Source organism: Podarcis liolepis (genome assembly GCF_965112155.1).
Source record: "Podarcis liolepis genome assembly, chromosome: 3".
NCBI lineage: Eukaryota > Metazoa > Chordata > Lepidosauria > Squamata > Lacertidae > Podarcis > Podarcis liolepis.
In genome coordinates this window covers 17,720,044-17,746,181 of record NC_139557.1, presented here as the reverse complement: position 1 = coordinate 17,746,181, position 26,138 = coordinate 17,720,044, and the positions used below count along the sequence as shown (strand labels likewise).

Genomic DNA, 26,138 nt, shown 5'->3' with positions numbered 1-26,138 from the left:
GCTGAGGCATGGACTTCTCTGGATGAAGTCTCTCTGCTCATGCACGGATAAATAACCTCCCCTTTCTCTGCTCCCCTCTAAGATTTAATCCCAATAGCGGAGCAGTAATCCCTCTCCTTTCCAGCCATTCCCCCTCTCACAGCTACTGCTTTAGCTGATCATTCTTTAGAACTGTCAGGTAGTTCCAAGCAGTGAATCTCACACTTAAACAACAACAAATTAAAACCTAGTTCTCTTGCAGCTGGAAGAAAGCAGGGGTAATATTAAAATGATGCTATTCAAAATGTGAAAATGAGAACAAGCAGAAGCTAAAACCATTACATCAGGACTGCCATAGTCCATTATCTAAACAGTTCTATTTTGCAAATAGTTGGAGAGCTCGTTGATCCACAAAATGAAATTAAATATGCAGAACACGGGTCCTGACATGCTCAATGCAAGACAGTTTTTAGAAAATGTAGACAGATGTAGATAAATGTAGATGTAGAGGAACATTTTCCAAGCAGAGAAGGTAAAAACACCCAACAGCAGCAGCAACAACAACAACACACTAGTGGGTGGCCTGAAGGACTCCTCCTTGACTGATAGAAAGAGCTTTCATCCAAGGGGAAAGAATCCAGGAAAGCAAGGAAGGTGATGGGGGCAGGCAGAGAGACACTAAGGTGGTCAGGTCCTGACAAGGCTGAAGAGAAATGCTTTAACAGATCCTTAAAACAAAGGATGGAATCCTAGCAGAGGAAAGGAGGAACAAGGAAAACAAAAGGATTCGTCACTGCTTTTGCAGGAACTGCAGCAGCAGATATCCTGCTGTGGAGTACTTTTTTTCCTGGGCTTATATAGTTGAATTCACTTAAGTTAAATGACGTGACCCCACTATATTACAATTTTCCTTGATGGAGGAAACAATTGCATGTGAAGCAGCTTTAAGCTGGGTTGGTCAGGAAGAGACAACAATCATGAACAAACTAGCACATTACATGTAGAAAGTATAATTAACAAAAGGCAATATGGAAGGCAAAAACTCTTATGGAAGGTACAAAATGCAAAGAAGTATTACAGAAAGACAACTGAATCAGGTGTGAAGGAACCTTTGGCTCTGTAGATCTTGCTGAGCTATAACTCCCATCCTTCCTGGCCATTGAATATACAGTGGTACCTCAGATTAAGTACTTAATTTGTTCCGGAGGTCCGTACTTAACCTGAAACTGTTCTTAACCTGAAGCACCACTTTAGCTAATGGGGCCTCCTGCTGTTGCCGAGCTGCCGGAGCACGATTTCTGTTCTCATCCTAAAGCAAAGTTCTTAACCTGAAACACTATTTCTGGGTTAGCGGAGTCCGTAACCTGAAGCGTATGTAACCTGAAGCGTATGTAACTCGAGGTACCACTGTACTTGCTGGGGCTGATGGGAACTGCACTTCAGCAAAAACGGGGGGGGGGCAACGGTTTCCCCACACCACCTCTAAATTAATCGAAAGGTATGTCAAAATAAGGTGCATCACTATTCCATCTAATTAGTGAGAGTATGGTAGGAAATGAGATAACTTTCTAAATCAATTATTCAGATATACCTACGACAGCACTGCATATAGATGTTCTTTTGATTTCTAAGGCAACCTACTAAGAAATAGCAGTAGGAAGGCCATAGCTATACCAGCAGGCACTGCTGCTTTCACAGTTGCTTTCTGGAGTGCCAGGCATATTCAAAGCAAAAATAAACAGAGTCTTCAAAGCAGCAGGAATCTCTGACATGTATTGTCACAGTCTGTTACTCAGGGAGACAACTTGGTCTTTGCCAGGTGATCCATTTTTAAAAAATCTTTCCACAGAAAAACAGTTTCATACAATAACTGAATAGTAAAAGTACTCCAGGGGCTTTTCTGTTTCTAAAAATGAACACACAGGGAAGTGATACACAAGATGTCAACTGTGGGTTATTCAGATCCCAAAGAGTAAGTTTACTATATGCTTGGATTTAGCCACAAGACACAACAAGCTCACAAAAAATAAAGCAATAGTTCCAAGTTGGTTCTGTGTCTTTTTCTCAAACACAGATTACAGTATGAAATATGACAGGCTATATTTATATCACAATCACACACCCACATACAGTGCAAACAAGAGTAAAAACACTTGTAGTTATCCCTTTAGATATGGTCACACCTAAAGATTAATACTACTTATAGAATTATAAAAATCTGCTCAAGCATTCTACTTTTAAGGCCTGTATGTGTTTTCCAGTATCTAGTACGCTTGGCAGATGTATGTTTTTGACTGAACAGGATCCATTACTGCCTTTTGTTTATTTATTTAAGTAAACAGTTTGAAGGTATTGTGGCATGGTCAAATTTTAGGCAATTGTTTTGCAAAACCAAAGCCCAAAGCTTGGCTTCCTTATTTAATTATGTTCTCTGCCAGGAGGTGGACACTAAAATAGTAATTATTTGGTAATAATTAAGGAAGAAGAAAAAAGCAGCAGTATTATAAGGACATTTAATTGTGTGAAAGTAACAATGTTTAGAATTTATTATAAAATGCTGATCTAATTAGAAATATAGACAGTGCCAACTTTAATCAGAGCAACCTATACTAAGAGAATCACTGATAATGGCAAGCAGCCTTTGATTTATTAGAAGACAAAATTATTTGAATACCTGTCTAACTTGTTTGCTTGTTTGCCTAAGAAGAGCACAAGCAACACCAACATTTTGATCAAGGTTTGTAATTTTAGACTGGCCTTGCTAGTCAAGCCAATGGGAAATTTTGTTTTGCTACAGCTGGTTTTATTAGTGGATGGAAAACTTTGGTTGTATTGTGATGCATCTTAATATTTCATCATGAAATCTGCCTTCATGGTGTTTTAACTCCTAAAGGTGGCCTACGTATGTTCTAAATAAATGCCCTTACAGGGCTGTACCCAACAAAAAAGCAATTTGAATTTTCATCACAGCTACTGATATGTAAACAATAAGTACACATTTTCCTACAATGCAGAAGCTTGCCTCCATTGAGTGGCACTGCATTCACTTGACTCTTGGTCAGAGATTCCATACATAACGATTTTTCTACATGGAATTAACATCCTTTCAGCAACAGCAGGTGGTGAAGGGTGAGAGTTCACATAGACTCACCTATGTCTATTTTCTATAGCAAATGCAGAAGCTGGTATAGAAAATAATAATAATAATAATAATAATAATAATAATAATAATAATAATAATAAATTTTATTTATATCCCGCCCTCCCCAGCCGAAGCTGGGCTCAGGGTGGCTAACAACAATCAAAATAGTCCAACATTCTAAAACATTCATTATAAAATTAATTAAATCAAATTAAAATCAAATTAATGGCAACCATCAAGCAAAATTTTGTGCAGATTGCCATAGGAGGGGGTCAGGCTGCGCCCTGACAAAAGGCCTGGTGGAACAGCTCTGTGGAACTTTCCATGGAAAATAGATGCAGCTCATCTAACATTAAAAATTTTATGCATAGAAAGCAAGATCAGATGCATCCCTCGGTTTGGCAAGTGTTTGGTATTTTGAAAAGCTGCTAGATCCTCTTGATTTTCAAGTGCTAAAATCTCAAAGGTGAAGTTAACACTTGGCTGTTGATTAGAAGCCCTCCCCCAGCTCAGATTTTTTTTTTTTAAATGCAAAAGGTTTGTTTATTCGCCACCATCTTACCTAATGGAAAATAAAGTCCTATTGCCTAGAAACTGTTAGTCATTGAGGATTAATGATCTGAAGACTTTCTCATCCTCTTTCTCTATCAAATCCTCAGCTCAGCTCTTTGACTTGTTTGGGTATCTTGCATTGTAAAGTGTAACCATTTTATTACATACAAGGAGAACTTTCTCCTCAAGGAGCAACTGCTCTATGGTCATTTGACATAATAGAATCATGTTTTGTTTTTCCTCAAAACAGTGTTTTGTAAAGAATCAAGACTAGTAGTCCTTGCATACTTGGAAGGTGCCAATTCACTGAAATAAGAGAGAAATGTCAATATCAAAGGAGGAGTTTTCAGGGGGAGCAGTGGGGAGGAAGGTCTGAGTGATCAAAGAAGTGGTGTGATGCATACTGGAAGTAAAAGGGATCCCACCTCCTCATATTAATTGACTTGACAGGGGCATGTAAAACATACCCCATGAGTAAAACATAGAAGACTCATAAACTAACAAGGGATCCTCAGCTTCACTCTATCCAATAATCCAGAAACAGGAACGACTAGATCTGAAGATGTTTTGGTTTTAAGTTGCTTTCTGTTTTTTGGTTGTATGGAAAATAAATAAATAAAATAATTAAATCAAGATAGACAAGCTATTAATTTCCCACTCCTCTGTGTGTATTGAGAAATCAAAGCACAGATGTTCCAACCTTACTTTAAAATGTAGCTTATGCATGGCTATTTCATGCAAGATATGAATAGAGATGCATATTTCAATGTGCACTGTCTGAATGTAATGCAGATAGAGAGCACCCACAGTTAGATGTGCATTCCCACACATATTTCCAACATCCTATTTATATCATAGTTCCCAGTTCAGCAGCTGATATAATGCACAGAAAACGTAAACCATTATTCTCTTACAAACAAGCAGTATATAAATTTTGTTAAATAAAATATTGTTATATGGATGCAACCTGAATGCTGATTTGCTTCCCTGACAAAGAAGCTATTGATTGTAGATGTGTAGACACATTTGTCACATTTACTGTTCCCTGCCCTTTCAAAAGGTTCTTTTCCTAGGCCAGAAGAAGCAGTCGAACACACCTAAATCTCCTAGCCTTTGAAGAACAGGCAAAGCTTCCATGTTAAAGTGGCAGTGTTCCTTTTTTTATCAGGGAAAAAGAATGCCAAAGTGCAATCAGAGTCATGGATGCAACAATGCTATGATAGTTCAGACTGGAGGAGTTGCATGCACAACCATGACAGTGTTGCAAAACTCTTTCCAGTGGTACACCAAGTGCTCAATCTTGGCTGCCTCACTTGACCTTTAAAAGACTGAAACAGATGTTGCAATACTATCATGTGGCCTTACCTGGCATAAGGCTCTGTACTTCAGAAAGTTTGGTGTCATCTGAAGTAAGAAGAACGATCTCTGATGAGCAAAAAAACCCACCCTATTCTGGATTAATAAGTGTACATAAGTTTGGAGCCGTAGCCCAATAAAACTAAAAAATATACAGGAAGGTGACATGGAAGTAAAACTGTATTGGTGTGCTTTAGTGTTGAGGCATGCGCAGAGTGCCCATCCTAATGCCAGCGGAGTGTGCCAAAATAACAGAGAAACACCCGTTATAGGAAGAGTCAGTTGCTTTACTGACCGTATAATGCAGTTTCAGTTACATACAGCTGTAGATACAGTCTTCCCCGCAGCATAGATTATGCTCTGGGCCAAGGGCGGGAGCCAAGAGCAAACTTGCCTTAAATGCAACAGCATTTATACGGAGAGCCAGTGTGCTATTGCGGTTAGAGTGCTGGACTAGGACTTGAGGGACCAGGGTTCAAATTCCCACTTGGACATGAAGCTCACTTGGGCCAGTCACTGCCTCTCAGCCCTACCTAACTCACAGGGTTGTTGTGGGGATCAAATGGGGGGTGAGGAGAGAAGCATGTATGCCACCTTAAGTTCCCTGGAGAAAAGGTGGGATATAAATGAAATAAATACATAATCTGAACCTTTAAAAAACCTGTAGCTTGTGCTGAGTCATTCTCACATATTTAACAAGCTGCAGGTGCAGGACCAAACACACCCAAATTAAACAGCACATCGAAATTAACCCTTTCTTGTCCTTTTTCTCTGCATGCATAAATCCTTATACATTAACATGTGCTGTAGCAGTTAAGATTGTTGGACTAAGACCTGGGAGAAAAAAGGGTTCAGATCCTCACTTGGGAGAACCATGTACATCACCATGAGCTCCTTTGAAGAAATGTGGAATATAAATAATATAAATATTCCATTGGTCCAGGGGTAACTTCAACCATTCCAGTACAACCTTTTTTTGGTGGTGATGGTCCAGTACAGGCACCCCCAAACTTGGCCTCCAGATGTTTTGGGACTACAACTCCCATCATCCATAGCTAACAGGACCAGTGGTCAGGGATAGTGGGAATTGTAGTCTCAAAACATCTGGAGGGCCGAGTTTGGGGATGCCTGGTCCAGTACATGGGCATGGTTGAAGTTAGCCTAATTATGTCCATGGTCACTTCATAAATAACTTCCAACATGAAATGTGTTTGGAGTGTATTTAGCTCCCGTCTGATCATGGGTGTCTATACCACCATTAGTTTTGTTATAATAAAGAATGATCTCTGGATTGGATTTCTGATTTGAGATGCGATTGCAGTATCATTACGAATTGGAGAAAGATGAATGTAGTCAAGTTACGGAAATAAATAATTTGTCTTTTATGAAAACAGATGAAATATTGCTTTTTCACCCTCTATATTCCTTTCTCATGGGTACATCAAAAGCACTTCTATACATGATATTTTAACAGCATTAGGCAGGTTCAATTTAACGCCTATCACATTACATATATCAATTTTTTGTTCTTATCCCGACAGGTATAGATTTGACCCCCCCAAAAAAAAACCCCACAGATTTTTCACTAAATTACATGGTACTTTACACCTTATCATGGTTAAGGACTACCTGTAGTATGGAGTAGTAGAAGACTGACAGAAAGTATCATAAATTTTCTTCAGTGTTGAGGTACATATGACCCCCACCCCATGTCAACATGGTGGTTTCATGGCAAACAGGGTTTGACTTTATTTATTAAACAGTGTATTATAGATAACATACTAGTATCATTTGGATCACAAAAGAAAAATAGTTGTACTACAACTACCGAAGTCTTATAATTAGAAATCCATTCGGCTAATCAAACTACAGTTCTGATTCATACACCAATCTGTCACCAGGGAAATCATTATTTACTAACATTAAATATCAATATATGTCACTTACAACAACTAACTCCATTTTTTGTGGCAACCAATATCTCCTGCAATGTTCAGTAAACAAAATCCTATCTACAACCCTTTTTGTTACTTTTTAATTGGATAGAGAAATTTGTTGCTTTTCTAGCACACACTGTCCTTACACTACATTATGCAGTGGAACAAGTGATATAACACTTTGTTTTAGTAATAGCCATATCCTCAACCTACACCTTGTTCTGGCAAATAACCCACCTTTCTGCACACAGATGAACAGCAGGCACCTATGGAGTCTAAATAGTAAAGGCAATACAAGGGGAATCTGATGTAGCATTTTCAAAAACCTTTTAGTATTCCGTGGCAGTTGTGACCTGGTAAAATCTAATTATTTCTCTAGGGCCCTTTGGAATTGTTCAAGAAGATTTGTTACAGTTTCTAGCTGATGCATTAAGCACTTGGCTAAGCTTCACAGACTAAGATAGCTGAATGTGCATTCTACATATCTTTTATTAACTTTCCACTGCTACATGTAGAGGTATAACATGCACTACTACAACATGTTGATTTCAGTGGACTAAACTTCAGAGATTTAAAAAAAAAATGGGGGAGGAAGGTTTTTGCAGAACAAAGAAATGCCTCAAACAACTACTGAACAATATTCTGCACTGAACTTCCATTAATCCAAAACACAGACATGTAATCTGTCTGCTCCTTTAAGCAAATGTATAATGACACTCTAGAAAAGTACAGGGTTAAATGTTTCCACCTTTTTTTATCCCCCAGTTTCTTAGATTCCTAATGATTTCCATAGCCATGGAGCTTTAAATGACTAGATCTCTTGTGAACTTAATTAAGCTTGGCCTTTCTGTCTTCAGATCTCAACAAAAAGTGCAATCAATTAACAAAGGAGATCAGCACACAGTTCTTATGTGCTTACTGTGTGGGACATCTTTGGAAGAAAAGGCTAAGGAGTAAACCCTACACAAATCACAAGGAGAGCCCTTAAGGTGGGAGGGTGGTGTTTTGTATGCCTCCTTCCAGCAACTCCAAGCTGGTGCCAAATGTATTGCTTTCCTTTGGACCACATGAGTGAGGCCAAGAGGCAGGTTGTGTCATCTGGGCAGCCCAGGACTTCCATACACAATGGCCTGGATTGCACCCCAGAAAGGTCAATCTGATAGCATCCAGTCTCGTTGTTGAGCACACTGTGCTTGCTCTACCACAGAGATAAAGAAAATGGATCTAATGAAGAAAATGCAACTAAATGCTTGACATAGTCTACAACTGAATGGATTCAGAGGCAACTCATATACTGGAAGGAAACATAGACATTGGGAAATGCCAATTGCAGGAACCAAACTCCAGTTAATAAACAACTAGTGAAAGAAAGCTAAATTGCAATGTAAGATACCAAGTATATTCAAATATGCTTGTGAGATAGCACAAATAAATAAATGAGATAACAGACATGAGTATCTGCAATGGTTTATCTCCCTCCACCCCGTTTCCTAACACACAATTTGTAATCTGCAGTCTCCTCATTCCAAGGAACAGCACTGGCTTCCAGGGTGTAAGCATATAGTATTGATGCCTGTCACCACCAAAATAAGCTATGCGTAACACTGACACACATCTTATTACTGATTCACAATTCCTAAAACTAACTTTCTCTCAATAATCTCTGAGGCAGTTTTCTACTTTTTTATATAAGAACAAAAACAAAACAGCCTTGCAAGAAACTCCACCCCTTTGCTACAGTTGAAGGTAAATACTGAATATTAGCACTTCTAAATTATCTAGCCTTACCATTATGAGCATTAAAATAACACATTTGTTTTTTCATTTAAAATGTCTCCAGAAAGGGATTATCACCAGAGGAGTTATTTAAAAGTTTTTGCTGAGGACCCTCTAGTAGTAGTTTAATTATGGTTGGTCCTCCAACTTTTAACTTAAAGCATTAGCTAGGTCCATGTAAGGATCAAATAATGAATGTATTGTCAATACATTTCACTGTGGCAATTCCCAACTATTTTAAGTGAAAACTGTAAAAGTTGCACAAATGTATTAAAGCCGCATATCTGCATGCTGACGAAAAAAAATACTCGATTTGGAGATGACTGAAATGTTTTTGGCACGTATCTAAAGCTGGTGAACTGTAATATAGCACAGCTCTGGTTTTGGCATGCAATCCTGGATTTTCCTTCTCCGGCGCCCTCTGGTGTCTGTAATGTAATCTTTTGACAGCCTGCTTATCCAGTTGCCTGACTGAAGCAGAGCCAAAGACCTGCCCATTTATGACATCACCTCTTTATTCAACCACTGTTAGGTGAAAGCTTTAACTTCAGACTTCGGAGGTGGGCTGTGTGCACGTAACTGGAATGCTTCCCCCCTCACTCCTTCTCAGTGAGGGAGAAGTGATTTGACATAGCGAGAGCTCATACAATAGCTGCTGCTGCTGCTGCTGCTGCTGCTGCTTCTTTTTGTCTGTGGAATCTGAAACTGAGGGTTTTATAACCGTTACTGGAATTATTGCTATTCTGCAGTTATAAATGGAATTTCTTTATAGATATATATTTTCTACTTCATCCTACTGGTAAGTAATTCCTTCTAATTTGCACTCAAGTTTGATTTTTCCCACCCAGGCATTATAAAATTCAGCATAGCAGAAGGAGTTAGAAGGGAGATTGAAGAAAACTGCTTTGAAACTACAATGCTAAGCAAAAGTAGGGTTTGCAACTGTATATAATTCAAGGTTTCTTTCAGGGTGGGGTGAGGGGGGCTATGTGTCTGATGGTTGGAAACAATTGTTCAGTCTAGCTCTTTACAAGCGTTCCAATCTAAATCATCAAATGGAAGACTTTACAAATGTGTTTTAACTAAGAGCTACAGAGCACACCAAAATTCAAGCTGCATGTTTTCCAATGTGGCCAATGCTGCATATGTGGCGTGTTCTCTTAATACTAGTTTCACAGCTATGGAAAGAGATAATCAAAAATTCATCACAGAAAATGAGTGCTCTGTCCAGGAGCAAATGTCTTCGTCTACTTGGAGGAACTTTTATAATCTTTGGTAAAGGGTAAACAGCTACACCTAGGTTTTAAAGCCTGCATTACTGTTTCCCAAATCCATAGTGCTAAAGCCATATATTGCTTGATACAATTTAGCACGTAAGCCCACCACTCACACTCACCGTATGATATTCTTTCCTCAATGTATTGCAAAAGCCATTGCATGATCAAATACAGTATGTGACGTGCATAATAAGCCAATAAATCTAGTCAGACAAATTAACAGACCTAAGCTTTTGAACAGAGGCTCATGCAAACAGTGGGACAGAAATTGCCATATTGAATTTTTAAAAGAATCATTTTTGGCTATATCAAACATGAAGTTTTTAGAATATCATAGTCCTCTGAAAATCTATTGTCTCCACATGTTAAGCTCATGCTGCCTCCATATTTTAAGCTTGTCTGTGGCCATGTATTTTTTTTAACTACAGCATAAGTAAAACACTGCAATTGATATTTATAAGGAAACTCTAGGGTATGCATGTGAAACAAAATGGTTTCAAATAGTTTAAGAATGCAACAGGCCTGTCTCAAAAAGGATCAAGGTAAGCAAAACCTATCATAGCAGCATAAACCTAATTCCTAACAGAAAATTTAAAATTATCCATGTTGGTTGGTTAAGTTAGCATCCATAACATATCAGCCTATATCCCTTTTGATATACAATTAACTATTAAAAAGTTGTTAAACAAGGCCTAATGAACAAAATTAATTGAGTATCATTTTACACTTTGACTGTTGCATGTGCATGTAAATTGCTATTTTAGTTTATTTTTCTTCTGCAGTACTTTGCTTAGATCTGCCCAAGAGATGTGGTTTACAGAAGTAATATGGAAAATGTATTAAAAACCAATAGAAAGCACCGTCCACTTAACAAAGCTTCATGCTTTCCATGTAATTTATCTTTCTTTTTTCAGTTTCAAAACCTAAAATTCAGTAAGCAATTTAATAAGTGAATTACATGATTTATTTAAGCTGTAACTTTGAAACTGCAGGAATCACTACAGTCACAAAGTTGGTGGAAGTAATGCAAAGACTATTCACTGTTATGCACAGAACTAAATGAATACTACAATCAGTGGGCAATTGCGAGAGAGAGAGAGAGAGAGAGAGAGAGAGAGAGAGAGGGAGGGTTAGAGGTAGAGGTTAATTCTCTACTTTTTAAAAAGAGTTTATAGAAAGGGACTGCCATGTACAAGTTGAAGTCTTACACCAACTTGTTCCTATAAAATGTGACATCACTGGACAATTAAAATTACTTCCACAATGGGATCACGCTAGGTAGTGTTGAGGATGAAGCATTCACAAGCTATTATTTTATAGTCAATGACAGTTCTTTCCTATCAAGTGAAACAAGTTAGAGAAAGTTTAATTGAAATTTAGGGTCTGTCAGGCTTTGGAAGATTATTAATTATCTCTTGCTCTGTTTCCTATGGGAAGCTATACTCTCCAAGCAATAAGAAGTTCAAGCTATGTTTATAGTACTACTTCTTATATACAGGAAGCTTTTACAAATTTATTATCTGGATTAAAACTGAAGAGTTTGAGGGAAAGCTACAGTTTGTGCCACTGAAGTCAGGCTGCACTGTATTTTTATTGTTAATGTTTATTTACCTATGTCTAGCGAGGTAAACAAACATAATTTATGACATTTAATATACTAGATTAAAGTGCACAAGATTCCAAGGATTAGAATTTTAGTCTGACATCCAATTCTCTCCCGGTGACTGTTCAAATTTCCAGAATTATTTACCATTATAATTACCTTCCACTCAAAGTTTTTTCCCCAGCTCTATGTCTTTTCCTTTAAGTAGCTATGGCCACCTTCCTAGCATCAAACCTGATTTACATTATTGAAGAAAACTTCAAATGATATTAAGTTTTAGAGCTCATTCTCCTGGGCAAATGAATTTAACTGATTAATATTGCCATTAGAAGTATTGTAAATGCTTTTTGCACCCCACCCCCTTAGAATCCTTCAGTGTTCTCTCTCCAGAAGCCTTTGTGATTAAAACAGAGAAACTGGACAACAGCATTGGGGGGGAAAGGCAGACTTGCAGCCGCTGAAAAGAGATTTCTTGCAGTGTATGCTACCCCCCAGTGGGCAAAATTGCTGCACTAAAGTCACAGAAATCAGAGCCTTGAGGAAAAAAGAGCCCTGTCTTAAAGGAAAAAAAGTAATTGTTTTCTGTATCTATATTTATCTTTATTTGTATTTTTGTATTTTTTTTCTGAATTTGAAAGAGGCAAGATAGAGTATGAGTGTGTACTTTCCGTGTTATTTTTTAAAAGCTATATATAGATATAATGTGTATTAGATGCCAACAATGCATATTTCTCCTCTGGGTTGAAGGTGCAAATCCTGACATTTATTTCAGTTGAATCAGGATGTGAGTTAATATTTATGACACCCCAGTCACATGGAAATATGTTCAACTGATTTCAGTGGAATATGCTTACATCTAAGTGTGCTTAAGAATCATAAGTAAACAGACAAGAAATACATTGCAATGTTAAAAACTGATGTTAGCAAAACAAGGCAGTAATTTATTTTCAAATATCAGCATTAGAATAGTTCAATATAAATCTAGTAGTATTAAAGTAAAATACATCACTTGGAAGTGTTAAAAGCAGTTCCTACCCAACCACACATAAGCTATCAGAAAGTAAGGAAGACAAAAAATATTAAAGTATGAGGTGTGCTTGAGCTTGAGGTGTGCCAAGAATTTGTTAAGGCCTACTCCAAGTACCACTTTGGCAAAATGTATGAAAGCAAAGATTGGTCCAAAAATTTTAAACAAGTCAAAGCAATTGTTCTCTAATTGTGACTAGGTGAGTTTAGCAGCTTTCTAAAGGTAATCTACAAGCTACAGCTGACAAACACTGCAATCCTAAATACAGTTACTTGGAGGTAAGTCCCATTAAACTGAGAGGGACTTACTTACTGAGTAAAAATGCAGAGGCCAACATTGTAAGGCTGCATACCTAAACCTACTGATGTGCAAGCAAGCACCACTGAAATCAGTGGCTCTTCCTGCCAAATGAGGATGGCTAGGGCCAGGATTGCAAAGTGCTATTTATTGTTCCCTACTGCAATTTATGAACAAATAAGAGTTCATGCTTTTCGGGAGGGGGTGGGCAGTTCGTTACACTTCTCACGTTTAAAAGTTAGGGATCATCTATATCTTCTCAATGGGAGTTACTTTTTTAAAAGTTGTATTTTCATGGAATAAGCATAATCATATTTATGTTCACCAGCAAATAATGGTGGCCTTCATATATACTATGAAAATGCAAATTTACTACCAGCTTTAGCATGGGAAGGGCTAAGATAGGTGATCATACCAACTCAACATTAGTTTCGTTTTACAGAACCTTAATTTAAAACTTATGGGGAAACTGTTTACTCCAATGATCATGCTTAATGTAACGAATAACACATGGAAATGATGTGATATTTCAATGTGATACAATTGTTAAATATGGTTATTTCCATAAGCCAAAGAAAATGTTGCTAAAAGAAAGTAAAGACTCAGAAGCCCAACTTCTCAACAAAGCTTGACATTCTTTAGCCCTCACAAGGATATTTTAAGCTTCTTCTGCTTGCCTAACTTTAAACAAAAGATGAGGGTCCCCATGCTCATGAAACAGGGTGCTTAGAAAATATTTTGCTGTCACTACTAACCAACCCTGAGTAGTACACCTAAGAAAACATGTTGCACACTTCATTTTCAATACAACTGAGTAATGTTTAACCAAATTAACATTATAACAAGCAAAGCTTGTTGAAAATATCCCTGCTTTTGAATGGCTGATAGAAGTCCAAAGCAATAATCTCAATGCACTTGAGCACATTATATATAGGAGCAGACACTTTCTTTAATCCACAGAGGGCACTATGAAATAAATCAAATGGCTATGCAAAACCAAAATCGCTGAACAATCACTTTTGTACAGCAAAGCTGAATTAATTCTGGTTGTCATACTGTTGACATTTATAGCCTAAAGAGATATATCTGAATCTTCAGAACACTGCTGTGGATAGTTGCTAGAATGAAAGCACAGCCTTTTACATCAGTATATCATAAATGAAGACACAAATTCACATATTCTAACTACTTTTTTAAAGTTTTAGGATAGGTAGTTGACCCACATCATAGCATAAAGTACTAAAATCAGAGTTTTGGTTATAAATATCTTTATGTTACCTTTAATATTCAGAGTAAAAAGGCTCCTTTTGTGCAGTGCTGCCTTTGACACACTATAGTTTCTCAGGTCTGAATAGCTAAATGTTTTAATTACCAACTGATTGAACAAAACCACAGGAATTTATCACCACAGTTTTTCAAGCATGGTACTAATATATTGAGAAGTGGTAGAGTTAAAAACTAGTACTGTACACCTTTCTGTTTTTTAAAAAACGTTTGTGCACCAGGATTTCTTCCATTTTCTTTTTGTTTTGTTCAAAATTAATGTTCTCTTTCAAACCCATGGGCCCATGAAGCTCACAATTTGATGTTGTGAAAACCTGGCCACAGTGTCTCTGAACAGTGGGGGGCATTTCTCTTTTCATCCTGCAAACTCAGCTATAATGACTTGATGTCAGGGAATATGTAAGGACAGCTCTAGAAAAGAGAAGGCTGAGCAAGGCAGCAGGATTCCCTTCTGTAGAGACAGATCATTGCTGCCTTTATTATGCAAACACATTGTTTTCAGCACTAGCTTGGAATATAAAAGCGAAGTGCAAGATATCAAATTAAATAAAAACTAAAGAAAACTGTTCCCTTCTAGCTGAAAGAAGGGGTAGGGGGGCTGGAAGCTTAATCCACATTTTTGAAACAGTCTTTTTTCCCCTCCAATGAAACTTGCTTTATTTTATCCTTTTGTTTTGATGTAATTTTGAGAGTAGGGATTTTAAAAACCCAAGAACTTAATGAGCTTTAGTGCTTTCATTTTAATCCAACATTGCTGCTAATACAATAGGGGCAATAAGTGAGGGCTTGAATAGCAAACAGTCCAAAAGGGAATGCATTTGAAACATTTGGTAAGTGAAATAAAAGTTTTTGATTCCCAGGAACAAGTACATTCTTTGCTCTAGGTAAGGTATCCAAACTCTTCAAGCAATTTAAGTTTGATATCCATTTCCCAAGAACAATACAACTTAAAATCCACTATCTTTAATTAATCACTTAGGTAGTTTAACATTTAATTCCTACACACAGTATATGTCTTCTGCTAAATAAATTATTCTCCGTTTCTTGAAACTACTTTCCTATTACTCAGTCTTACTATAAAAAAACCTATAGTAATTTCTCCTTTGCTGGTTAACCAAAGTGGATTATGAACTTCAAAAACTGATTATAAACTTTAGAACCTCATAGTATCCTCAATATTTAGACAGCTGAACAAATAAGGCTACTTGCTAATTGAGCAATGTCCTCCAAGGTATTTATCAGGCTTCAGTTGTTGTTTTACATTTCATTTCAAGGTAATGGTGCTATGCAGAATCTAAGTCTGCTATGCAGAATCTAAGTCTTTTATCACTAATCACTTCAGAAAATTTCATTTTGTTTCAGTACCGTATTTTTAATATATCCACATCTCTTAAGAACTGATGGTGATGATGACTGTTACATTCTGAAATCCATAGGTAAACACCAAACATTTAACAATGTTGCATATCACAACAGAAACGCTTTACATTAATTTTGAACAAATGTTGCATTATACTTTGGCTGTACCAATAGTCTTGGTGGCACAGGAAGACAAGTGTTTACACGACTGAGTTGCACAAGGTAGAGAAAGGAAACTGAACGCTTGTACTATTTCACATACATTGGAAATGTGTACATTACCTAGCAATAGTCTAAAAGATGTTTTGGTGTGTACTAATGAGTACTTTAGAAACTCATTTCTAATTAGAACTGATACAGTGTAAAAGGTGAAGCAGATTTCAGTGTGCATGGCAAACGTAAGGATGCACATGCATTTTTAGTCCTGCTGTATTCTGTGTACTTATTAGCATAGGAAGCCTTGCTACCCCCTCCTCCCCTCTTAAAGAGAGTTAGCTCAATGGCCGATCTATCTCAGTATCATCTATACTGGGGGTGAGAAACGTGTGAGGAACTACCACTCCAATAATCCCTGACCACTGGCCTTGCTGGTTAGGGCTGATGGGCGACAAGTTCGTCACCCCATGGTCTATTCACTGGCAGTGGGACTGAACTTAGGGTTTTTCACATAGAAAATATATCCTCAGCTACTGAGCTATGCTACTTGCCCTTCTTAGAATTGCAGCCATATTTGGTGGGTTTAAATTTCTGGATGAGAAGGAAAGGTTACCCACAAGCAGATATTAAAACCATTTAAATGACGTTTTACATTACAACATAGCATTCTTCTTGCTTGTGTAGAACAATCTAGCCTGGCAATGCATCAGTCTGCAGGACTGGTCCGAAAGGATCCTTGTGTTGTCAAAATATAGTTAATACAATATTATAGCTTCAATTTTCAATCTAACTGTACACTTTAGAAATGTTCAGCACTGTAATTAACTACCTCCTCCTGGAGAATAAACTCGGAACTACAGTCACTAAGACAGACACCTGAGCATTAGAAATTGTTATTATACCTTTGCTGATTTACATTTTAAACTATCGGCAACTGTCTTGCCTCCTGAATGCAGAAGACCATGAACAGTAGTATGCATGCCATCCACTGCACCTAGGCCTCTATTTGTAATCTAAAGAGTCATGTGTCACATTTGCAAAGCAGTTTCTCTTTGGTCCGTTGATCAAAGCTGACTTCCATTGCTGTTTTGTTTAGACCAATTTCTTCCAATGCTGAACTTAGCTGTGTATCTGATTCAAGAACTTCACATTTTTGCTCTATTAGTATTCCCATAATGAGGCTTTATTATTATAAAAATGCTAAGTCAAGAAAAGTTTGCACAAGGCAATTCATCATCACTTTTGGATAACAATTTGCTTTTTCCTTACTTTTACAGGCACCAACTGAATGAAATTTTAGAAAGGAAACCCTGTCACTGGTATTAGCATGTTTTGGTTTCCCCAAGAAAATTAAAACAAAAACCATCTGAAGTGAGCACCTGGCATTTTCAGACAGAATGAGGAAATATGCTGAGCTGGAAATTCTGATCAAGCACTAAGTGAATGGTGCAGCCCAGCAGGCATGGATTTATCAGGACACATCAACGTTCAAAGTTTATAGTTGGATGACTGTGGACGGAAAAAAAGAAGCTATCATGATTCAAGCCTTAACATCACGAATTGTTTTGAGCACATAGAGCTGAAGTTACCATCTCTAGCCACAACATTATGAAAAGAACTTCTAAGCATTCGAGAATTTTTTTGTTAAAGAAGTTGTTCACACACACTTGGGGGTAAAAGGAGAGAGAAACCTCTTCCCTCTTCTTCAAAGTCTCATTCCTGCAGAGTAACAGAAACTGAAGCTTTTATCTTCAACAGCCTGATGGGCTTATTTACCATGATGAAACTTTATTGGAATGTTCATTGAACATAGTGGAGCTCACCAGGAAAGATATTATACTCACAAGCATCATTTAAGTAAGTACTGTGAAGGAAATACAGCTGCGTGAACTAAACTATAAATTTCTCCAAGCCAACTTGGTTTCTAGAAAATCGTATGCCAACTGGATTCTAGCAAGCACAAAAGGTTCCCTCGCATCTTTAAATAAGGTAGGTTCCATAACAAAATATTATTTTAGAAAGTGGAACAATTAAGTTCCACAGGTCACGAAAGTAAACCATTGCAATGATCACATTCTACAGGTAAAAGAGAACTAACAGTTAACAACACAGAAGCAAGCACTGCCAAAGAAATATTTTTAAAAATGGGTTAGTAAGTATGACAAATTAATTAAATAGACAGTGGCAAAGCTAAGGAAACTATGCATCTTTAAAGTATTGTCAGATATCAGGTATTAAAGCATAGTATGTTTAATGAGTTACTCCTCCTAATTACCTCAACCGGTATTGCTTCAACAGCAAGATAAGTTTTTCATTGGACACCAGTTCATTTTGTTGGCAAACAAAATAGTTTCAAAAACTTGTTTTGTTTCTTTTTAATTTTACAGAGCAATAGAAAAAATAATCCTTGATATAAAATATAGATATTCCATACCTTATTTTATTTTATATGACTAAGGAAAATCATTAGTATCCTAAGGCTGCAATCCTATTCCCACCTACCTGGAATTTACCTGAGTATGCATGGTTAGGATTTCAGCCTAATCCATGAAGTAATATACAAGCAATATTGAAATAACTGATTATATCACATGTTTCATGAGGTTTATGCAAGCTTTCATGTCTCTAGTATTACTAAGTTGACAATTCTGTTTAAAATGAAAATTTTGTCACTATGCCATCTACTTGAGGCAGAAGTAAAGAGAAATCTGTTCTATATTTAAGCTTCCACTTAGGTTTAACACCTTTATTGTACTTCCAATGGAATAGTTGAAGACAGGGAACACATTTCATCACTGTTCATTATTAGTTACCATGCAGTGTGCCCTAATTATTCACTCAGTATTCATACTTCAGCAAAAAACAGTGGTCTAAGGAGAGTTTGAATACCTAAAGATGAATTTCAGTATCATAATGTGGTAAAGTAGTGAATTTAGGTTCCATTGTGCCCGCATCTTATGAGTACAAGGCAGCTGCACAAAACGATTGTGGGGTGAACTGTGTACATGCAGAAGGTTACTGAAGTTTCTTTTTTTAAAAAAAGTTCCTATGCCAGCACAGCAAGCTACTACCATCTATGGTGTAGCGCAACAAAAAGAGGAGGGGACCTGGGGAAACAAACCCCTTAGGGAGCTCTTTGGGTGGGGATGCCAAATAATGCCTTCTTATGCAGGAAATAGATTTGGATAAATATTATTGACAAATACTTCTCTCACTCAAACCTCATTTAAGACTCATGCCTACGTGTAATTGTAAATTCTTGGCAGGAATTTTAGGTGGCGATCCCATACACATGTGTAAGCAAGCAATCCCCATTTAACACACTATGACTTATCTTCAATTAAACATACATAGGACTATGCTGTTAGATATGTTGTTTTCATTTCAAAGTGATACTTCACTGTACTCTACTATTAATCTGATTTTTTTTTCTAGATTGCTGAAAACCAAACACTAGTCTCTGGGCAAACCTCATTGCAACTTGACCATGATCAGTGCAACCTGGAATTTCATCCTAATTTGGACAAAGATAGGGCTTTTGCTCAAAATGGCACCTCACTCTGTCAGTGCCAAGTCCTGCCCTTCAGCATGCCGCTGTGATGCAGGATTCATTTACTGCAATGATCGTGACTTAACATCAATTCCTACTGGGATTCCAGAGGACGCTACAACCCTTTACCTTCAGAACAATCAAATCAATAATGCTGGAATTCCTTCTGAGCTAAAAACCTTGATCAAAGTGGAGAGAATTTATTTATACCACAACAGCTTGGATGAATTCCCTACCAACCTCCCAAAGTACGTCAAAGAATTGCATTTGCAGGAAAATAACATAAGGACAATTACTTATGATTCACTTTCACAAATTCCTTATCTGGAAGAATTACATTTGGATGATAACTCTGTTTCTGCAGTTAGTATTGAAGATGGAGCATTCCGGGATAATATCTATCTTAGACTTCTTTTTCTTTCTCGAAATCACCTTAGCACCATTCCCTGGGGCTTGCCTAAAACAATAGAAGAACTGCGCTTGGATGATAATCGCATTTCCACAATTTCGGAGCTGTCCCTTCAAGACCTTACAAATCTAAAACGTCTAGTTTTAGATGGAAATCTCTTAAGCAATCATGGATTAGGCGAGAAAGTCTTTACGAATCTAGTCAATTTAACAGAACTCTCATTGGTCCGTAATTCCCTTACAGCAGCTCCAATAAATTTGCCAGGAACAAATCTGAGAAAGCTTTATCTACAAGAAAACCATATAAATCATGTATCAGCTAATGCTTTTGCGTACCTACGACAGTTGTATCGGCTAGATATGTCCAATAATAATCTCAGTAATTTACCTCAGGGTGTCTTTGATGATCTGGACAATATAACCCAATTGTTTCTTCGCAACAACCCTTGGCACTGCGGGTGCAAAATGAAATGGGTTCGTGACTGGTTGCAAATGCTGCCTCTCAGAGTTAATGTACGTGGACTGATGTGTCAAGCCCCAGAGAAAGTTCGTGGGATGGCTATCAAAGACCTCAATTCAGAGCTATTTGATTGCAAAGATGAGGATATTGTAAGCACTATCCAAATTACTGCTTCAGTACCAAACACTTTATACCCTGTGCAAGGACACTGGCCAGTTTCTGTGACCAAATCACCTGAAATGAAGACTCCTAATCCACATAAAAACTACAGAACAACTGCTACCCCAGTGCAGGAAATCATTACCATTGTTGTAAAGGCTGTAAGCACCGAGACTATTCATATTTCTTGGAAAGTTGCACTACCCATGACTGCTTTAAGACTTAGTTGGCTCAAGATGGGTCACAGTCCTGCCTTTGGATCTATAACTGAAACCATTGTTACAGGAGACCGGAATGACTATCTGCTTACAGCACTTGAGCCAGACTCACCATACCGTGTATGCATGGTTCCCATGGAAACCAGTAACATCTATCTGTCTGATGAAACCCCTGTTTGTATAGAGACTGAAACTGCACCCCTTAAAATGTACAATCCTACAACCACCCTAAACCATGAACAAGAAAAAGAACCATACAAAAATTCTAGCTTGCCCTTGGCTGCCATCATAGGGGGTGCAGTGGCACTAGTAGCTATAGCTCTGCTGGCTTTAGTCTGCTGGTATGTCCATAGGAATGGGTCCTTGTTCTCGAGAAACTGTACGTACAGCAAAGGACGTAGGAGGAAAGATGATTATGCTGAAGCTGGAACGAAGAAGGACAATTCTATCTTAGAAATCAGGGAGACTTCTTTTCAGATGATATCTCTGAACAATGAACAAGTGTCCAAGGAGGAATTTGTAATACATACCATATTCCCACCTAATGGGATGAATCTATACAAAAACAACCACAGTGAAAGCAGCAGTAACAGAAGCTACAGAGACAGTGGTATACCTGATTCAGATCACTCACACTCATGATACTAAAGGAAATTAAAGACTTGTGGTGGTTTCTTTTTTCCCTTCTCACAAAGAATGGCAACTTGAAAAGGTTGCTGGCCTACTGCAGAACACTGGATTAAAAGACTGAATAAGCAATGTATTGTACATTTGCCATATAATTTATATTTAAGAACTTTTTATTAAAAGTTTCAAATTTCAGGTGACTGCTGCGATTAATGTAGCAAGGATGCCTGAAAACAATTCTATATTTTAGTATTTTTTAGTAATTTGTACTGTATTTTCCTTGCTAATATTGAAATTACAGACCATTTAACTTTTGTGTTCTACTGAGTAAGATGACTTGTTGACTGTGAAAGTGAATTTTCTTGCTGTGTTGAACAATCAGGACTTTGCATACATTTGAGATCCTTGTAAGTATAAGCACAGGCCATTTTCACTTTGGTATTCGTAACTGGCAAACTGAAAATGTTCAGAAGTGACTGCGAAATTGATCAAAATACAATCTTGGGTATCTGAAATACATAAAACAACTAAAAACCTAATGTGAAAAGTAGTGGGCAATACCAGCTACTTAGCTATAACCAGATTTGTAAGTAATAGGATACTGCAACAGATAGCTGTTGTCTAGGTAGGGCAGATGAAACAAGAATAAAGCACATATTACTGATCTAAATGCATAAAAGCAGGGTCAGCTCTTATTTTTATGAAAAATAAAATCTAAGACTACCCTAAACATATAAATGTCCAAACCTAAATTTATTCATCATTCTATAAGAGAACTTGTATAATTGCTAACTGCAGTTCTTCTGATGTCATGAAAGCATATACTATATATGCAATTAAATGTATACTATACATATTTCAACTGCCATTGAGAATATTGCCCATTGCTATCACAGTTATCTGAATATTAACAAACACACAAGTGAAGATACTTTGATCTGGCTTTCTACTTAGTTGTGATCTATTTAATGTTTAATACCCAAGACATTTTGTTGCCATAACTATTATTCCCCAAATGAAAACCAAAGTGCATTGAACGCCCTTTGGCCAGTCTTGTATGTGCCTTGATCGAAAGTTATATGTGTTCCGCTTTTAACTGGGAACAAACTTTTCACACACATACACTTAATTATGGAAAGATATTGGTCTCAATGCTGAATAAAATATAAAATGAAGTATCATAAACTAAGTGCTCTTCTTAACCTCATTAGACAAACACACACACAGTGTTACACCAATTGAATATTTAGAATGTTTCTGCACTAACTCCATCTGGGAGGTAAAACCTGAATTTCTTCCTAGTTCAACCAAACATGATAGGATATAACAAGTTCTTTTCTCCTGCCACAGCTAGAATATTACAGAATAGAAGGAGGGAAGTTAAAATTGATACAACTAGGTCATTTAAGTACAAGGAGACAGTTTTCTCAGGAATTCTTTTACTAGGGTGATGAATGGCTATAGATATGGGACAGCATTGATCTTGAAATTATTGAAATTGTTAACTGGATTATCTTCTACATTTACATGATGTTTCTGCAATGATTTTAAAGTGTGTGATTTGGGGGAGGTAAGACAACATGTCTGTATTTTTGGCAGAGCCAGGCCAGCCATAGAGGCAGACTGGGTAGTCTCCCAGGACAGCACATTTAAAAGAGGGCAAACCATGTCACAACAGCAGATTGACCCTGAGACCACATTATGTTTCTAGTATATCTGCATCCCAGCACGAACTGAAAGTCCACAATGAAGTCCTCCATAACATGGGAATCTAGGGAACATAGTTGCTTCACGTGGAGAAGTCCTTGTCCTGCCTCCCCAAGGACAGAAAAAAAATTAAGATCTGGGCTGCCCCATTCCTGCAATTGTTCTACAAATATGTTGTGCCAATAATCTGACTTCATATATTTTTGAGCTCCAATGCTTTAAAACCATTGCCTTAAAACACCAAATTGTTGTATTTCTAGTTGTTGTTAATCGATTGGACATGATAATTCTTACATCATCCACCTCACTTCATATATTACACAGACAAGCGGACACGGACACACACACACACACACACACACAAGTTAAGGGTACTTTAAGCTATTGTTCATGGTAATTGATCTTTAATAGAAAAGTGCAGAGTATATATCACGCTGTGTACTCTTACCTTAAGTAAAGCTATGTTTCATCCCATTAGGATGAATTGTTGAAAGAAAACCATTATGACAAAATTTTAGTGGATAGGTTTACGTTTTTCTAAAATTTCCTAGAGTCAAATAATTGGCAAAACAAAAAATTATTGCCAAATGCATGGCACAGCGATTGCATGTCCCATCAATCAGTCCCTAAAACCTTCCAAGTAGAGCCTGTATTTATGACTCTACCTTATTCAGCTGCAAAAAAGGAACTAGTAGCTGAAAAGACCATCTGTAAGTGAGAGAAATGTCTCTCAAACATTTCTCTTTTCCACACATTAACAGACAATAATCTTATTCCCATAAATCAATATCCAAATACGGCAGTAGTTAATGATGAAGTCCATTTGTCAATTTCTATATAATTAATTAGAAAAAGAAGATAATATTTGATCATTTCTCAAAAGCTAAAACTTTGAAGCAGGAGGAGTGATTTTGATGTTATGCAGAAAAATCCAGAAAGGAGGGGTTTTGGTCCTGCAGGGAACTAATAAATTGTTTAGGGAATGCACAAAACATGTGACTGCAGAAACAAGTAGCTAGTGTGTGTTCACATGGACCTAATCCAAAAGTCACACAGAAAGCAGACAAAAATATATTTCTGAAGATAGTGTAGATCTTTTCCCCATCAACCAATCCACGCCAGTTGATTAGCCTATTCCATTAAACTCTCACTTTAACTTCTCAGCATAATAAGGTCACCTTATTAAAATTTACATTGTCGATATGCTGTGCAAACGCATCTTAATGCAGGAATGGGAAACCTGTGACCCTTCAGAGATGGATTGCTGGCCTACAGTTCCCAATTACCGCATACTGTCTGGGGCTGATGGGAGCTAAAGTCCAACAGCATTTGCAGAGCCATGAGTCATCATCCCCTACCCATTTTAAATACATTAGTAACAGGAGATTGGCTAGGAAGGCAGTTGGACCCTTTGACAAGGGAGTCAAATGTGTGCTAAAGGAGGATAGGGAGATTGCAGAGAACCCAAAACTGTCTGAATCTGGAGCAATCAGGGGGAAAGAAAATGGCAGCTGTACTGCCCCCAGAATAAAATGTTTTTTTAAATGAAAAATGGAAGATTCCCAATGGTACTCCTAAAGATTAGCAGTTGCCCTGAATTTCACCATCCTCCCAAAAATGCACAAGAAATCATACTTCAAATTAGATGCCTGTAAATGGAGCCACAAATTTGGAGCAACATTTGGTCCATATCTACTTAGGATACATTTTTAGATAAATTTGTATAGAGACCATATACATTTTCACTGTCAGCTAAAAAATGTGCTGACATTATTGCAGAAACCAGCCATGGACAGTCAGGTCACAGGCTACATTCTACATGTTCAGCATACACACAATCCCTCCACCCACACCCACCATCAATAATGATACCTTTGTATAGTCTTTAAAACTGAGCAGGGGAGAAAGTAATCTATTATGTTAGCCTTTGGCAATGAAAAGCCAGGTTTATTTCAGTAACAACAATTAAAAATATATATATTTAAATAGGTGGGCAATACTCAACTGTTTTTCCTCTTTTAAAAGCCAAGGCAGAAAACACTGCGATATCTTTCATAGTGCCTACCCCACAAATGTCAGAATATATCAGAGTATTACATTAAAATGTAAGACATTCATATCCACAAAGACGTGAACCCAAATGATCCTGCTTGTTGCCAGTTACATAATGGATCTAGTCCTGCAAAAGCAGTCACAGAGTTGGGTGCTCTCCTTCCATTTCTCTGGGCCTCTAGAGTCAGTTGCTGCATGTACCATCAATATCTGACAACTGTCACTGCTGGAAGCAATCCCACTGAGAGCGGCTTGTCTTGTGTACTCCCTTCACATTTGTCTATCACCCAGTAAGACAAATATGAGCTTTTTAGAGACAGTCATATCAAACTGAAAATCTGCACACTAAAAGGCTTTTTAGACTCCTACTACTACTACTACTACTACTACTACTACTAGAGAGCTACACGATGAAAGGGAAAATTTAGAAGCCTTTACAGCAGCTTCAGTTTCTTCTGTTTGAAGATGGTGAGTACTACTAAACTAGATCCCTGCCTTAACCTCCCATCGCACAAGTGCCCAACAGAAGACTGCATCTGGAAAAGGTTGGGGAGAGCACCATCTCTCTTAATTCATGCCATCTTTTTGCATCCTGTTATCATGGGGCTCTGAGATGGTGCTCATTAGAGTATGACACACAGGTGCAATAGCATGGTTAGGTAATTTTATGCTCTGGACTTAATTGTTTTACAAGAGGGCTACATTTGAGGGCCTTCCTGTTCATTATGCCCCAAAGTACTGCCCTGCTAGTACTACTTCACAGATGTAGTTTGCAGAACCTTCCTGTATCTTTAAATAAATATGTTTATTTTCATAAATAAAGCCTATAGTAAAATTAAGTATCCTCCAATACTGCCATTCGTATGTGTCTACTATCCAGTATATGCAGCTCCTTGAAACAAGATTTTGATAGTGAAAACATATTGATGAGGTCTCTAGCTGGTTAACAGTATTTAAATTGGTATGAGTTAAATTGTTGTTTCAGAGAAGCAAAATCACTGGGGTAAAACCTATAAAATAGAATAATATTTTACATTATCATAAAATTTTATTGGGTACTGCTATATGTAGTCCATGAATCTTGCAGCATAAATGATGCATGCTATTTCTGAGGGTGGGGGAATTATATATCTATAGTGAATTTCTTGTCAAATTGTGCTGATTATGGCAGCTTGCCCAAAGCTAAATTCATTGTAATAAAACTCCTGGACT

At 37.4% G+C, this 26,138-nt stretch overlaps 2 protein-coding genes across 11 annotated transcripts in view; one reads left to right on the top strand and one right to left on the bottom strand.

Moving 5' to 3' along the window:
• MACROD2 (mono-ADP ribosylhydrolase 2) overlaps positions 1-26,138 on the bottom strand; it is a 993,596-nt gene that overhangs the window by 913,802 nt on the left and 53,656 nt on the right. The window lies entirely within an intron of this gene.
• FLRT3 (fibronectin leucine rich transmembrane protein 3) lies at positions 9,273-22,355 on the top strand. Of its 2 annotated transcripts, none has more exons than XM_083495596.1 (3): positions 9,273-9,541; positions 17,023-17,602; positions 19,181-22,355. In XM_083495596.1, the coding sequence occupies exon 3, from the start codon at positions 19,233-19,235 to the stop codon at positions 21,180-21,182; it is 1,950 nt and encodes a 649-aa protein (XP_083351722.1). In that variant the 5' UTR covers positions 9,273-9,541; positions 17,023-17,602; positions 19,181-19,232; the 3' UTR covers positions 21,183-22,355. The 2 variants fall into 2 exon arrangements, with proteins under 2 accessions (XP_083351722.1, XP_083351721.1); XM_083495595.1 differs by having other exon boundaries at positions 17,023-17,734.

Coding starts and splice junctions, on each gene's coding strand:
- FLRT3 (XM_083495596.1), top strand. CDS start 19,233: ATGATCAGTGCAACCTGGAATTTCATCCTAATTTGGACAAAGATAGGG.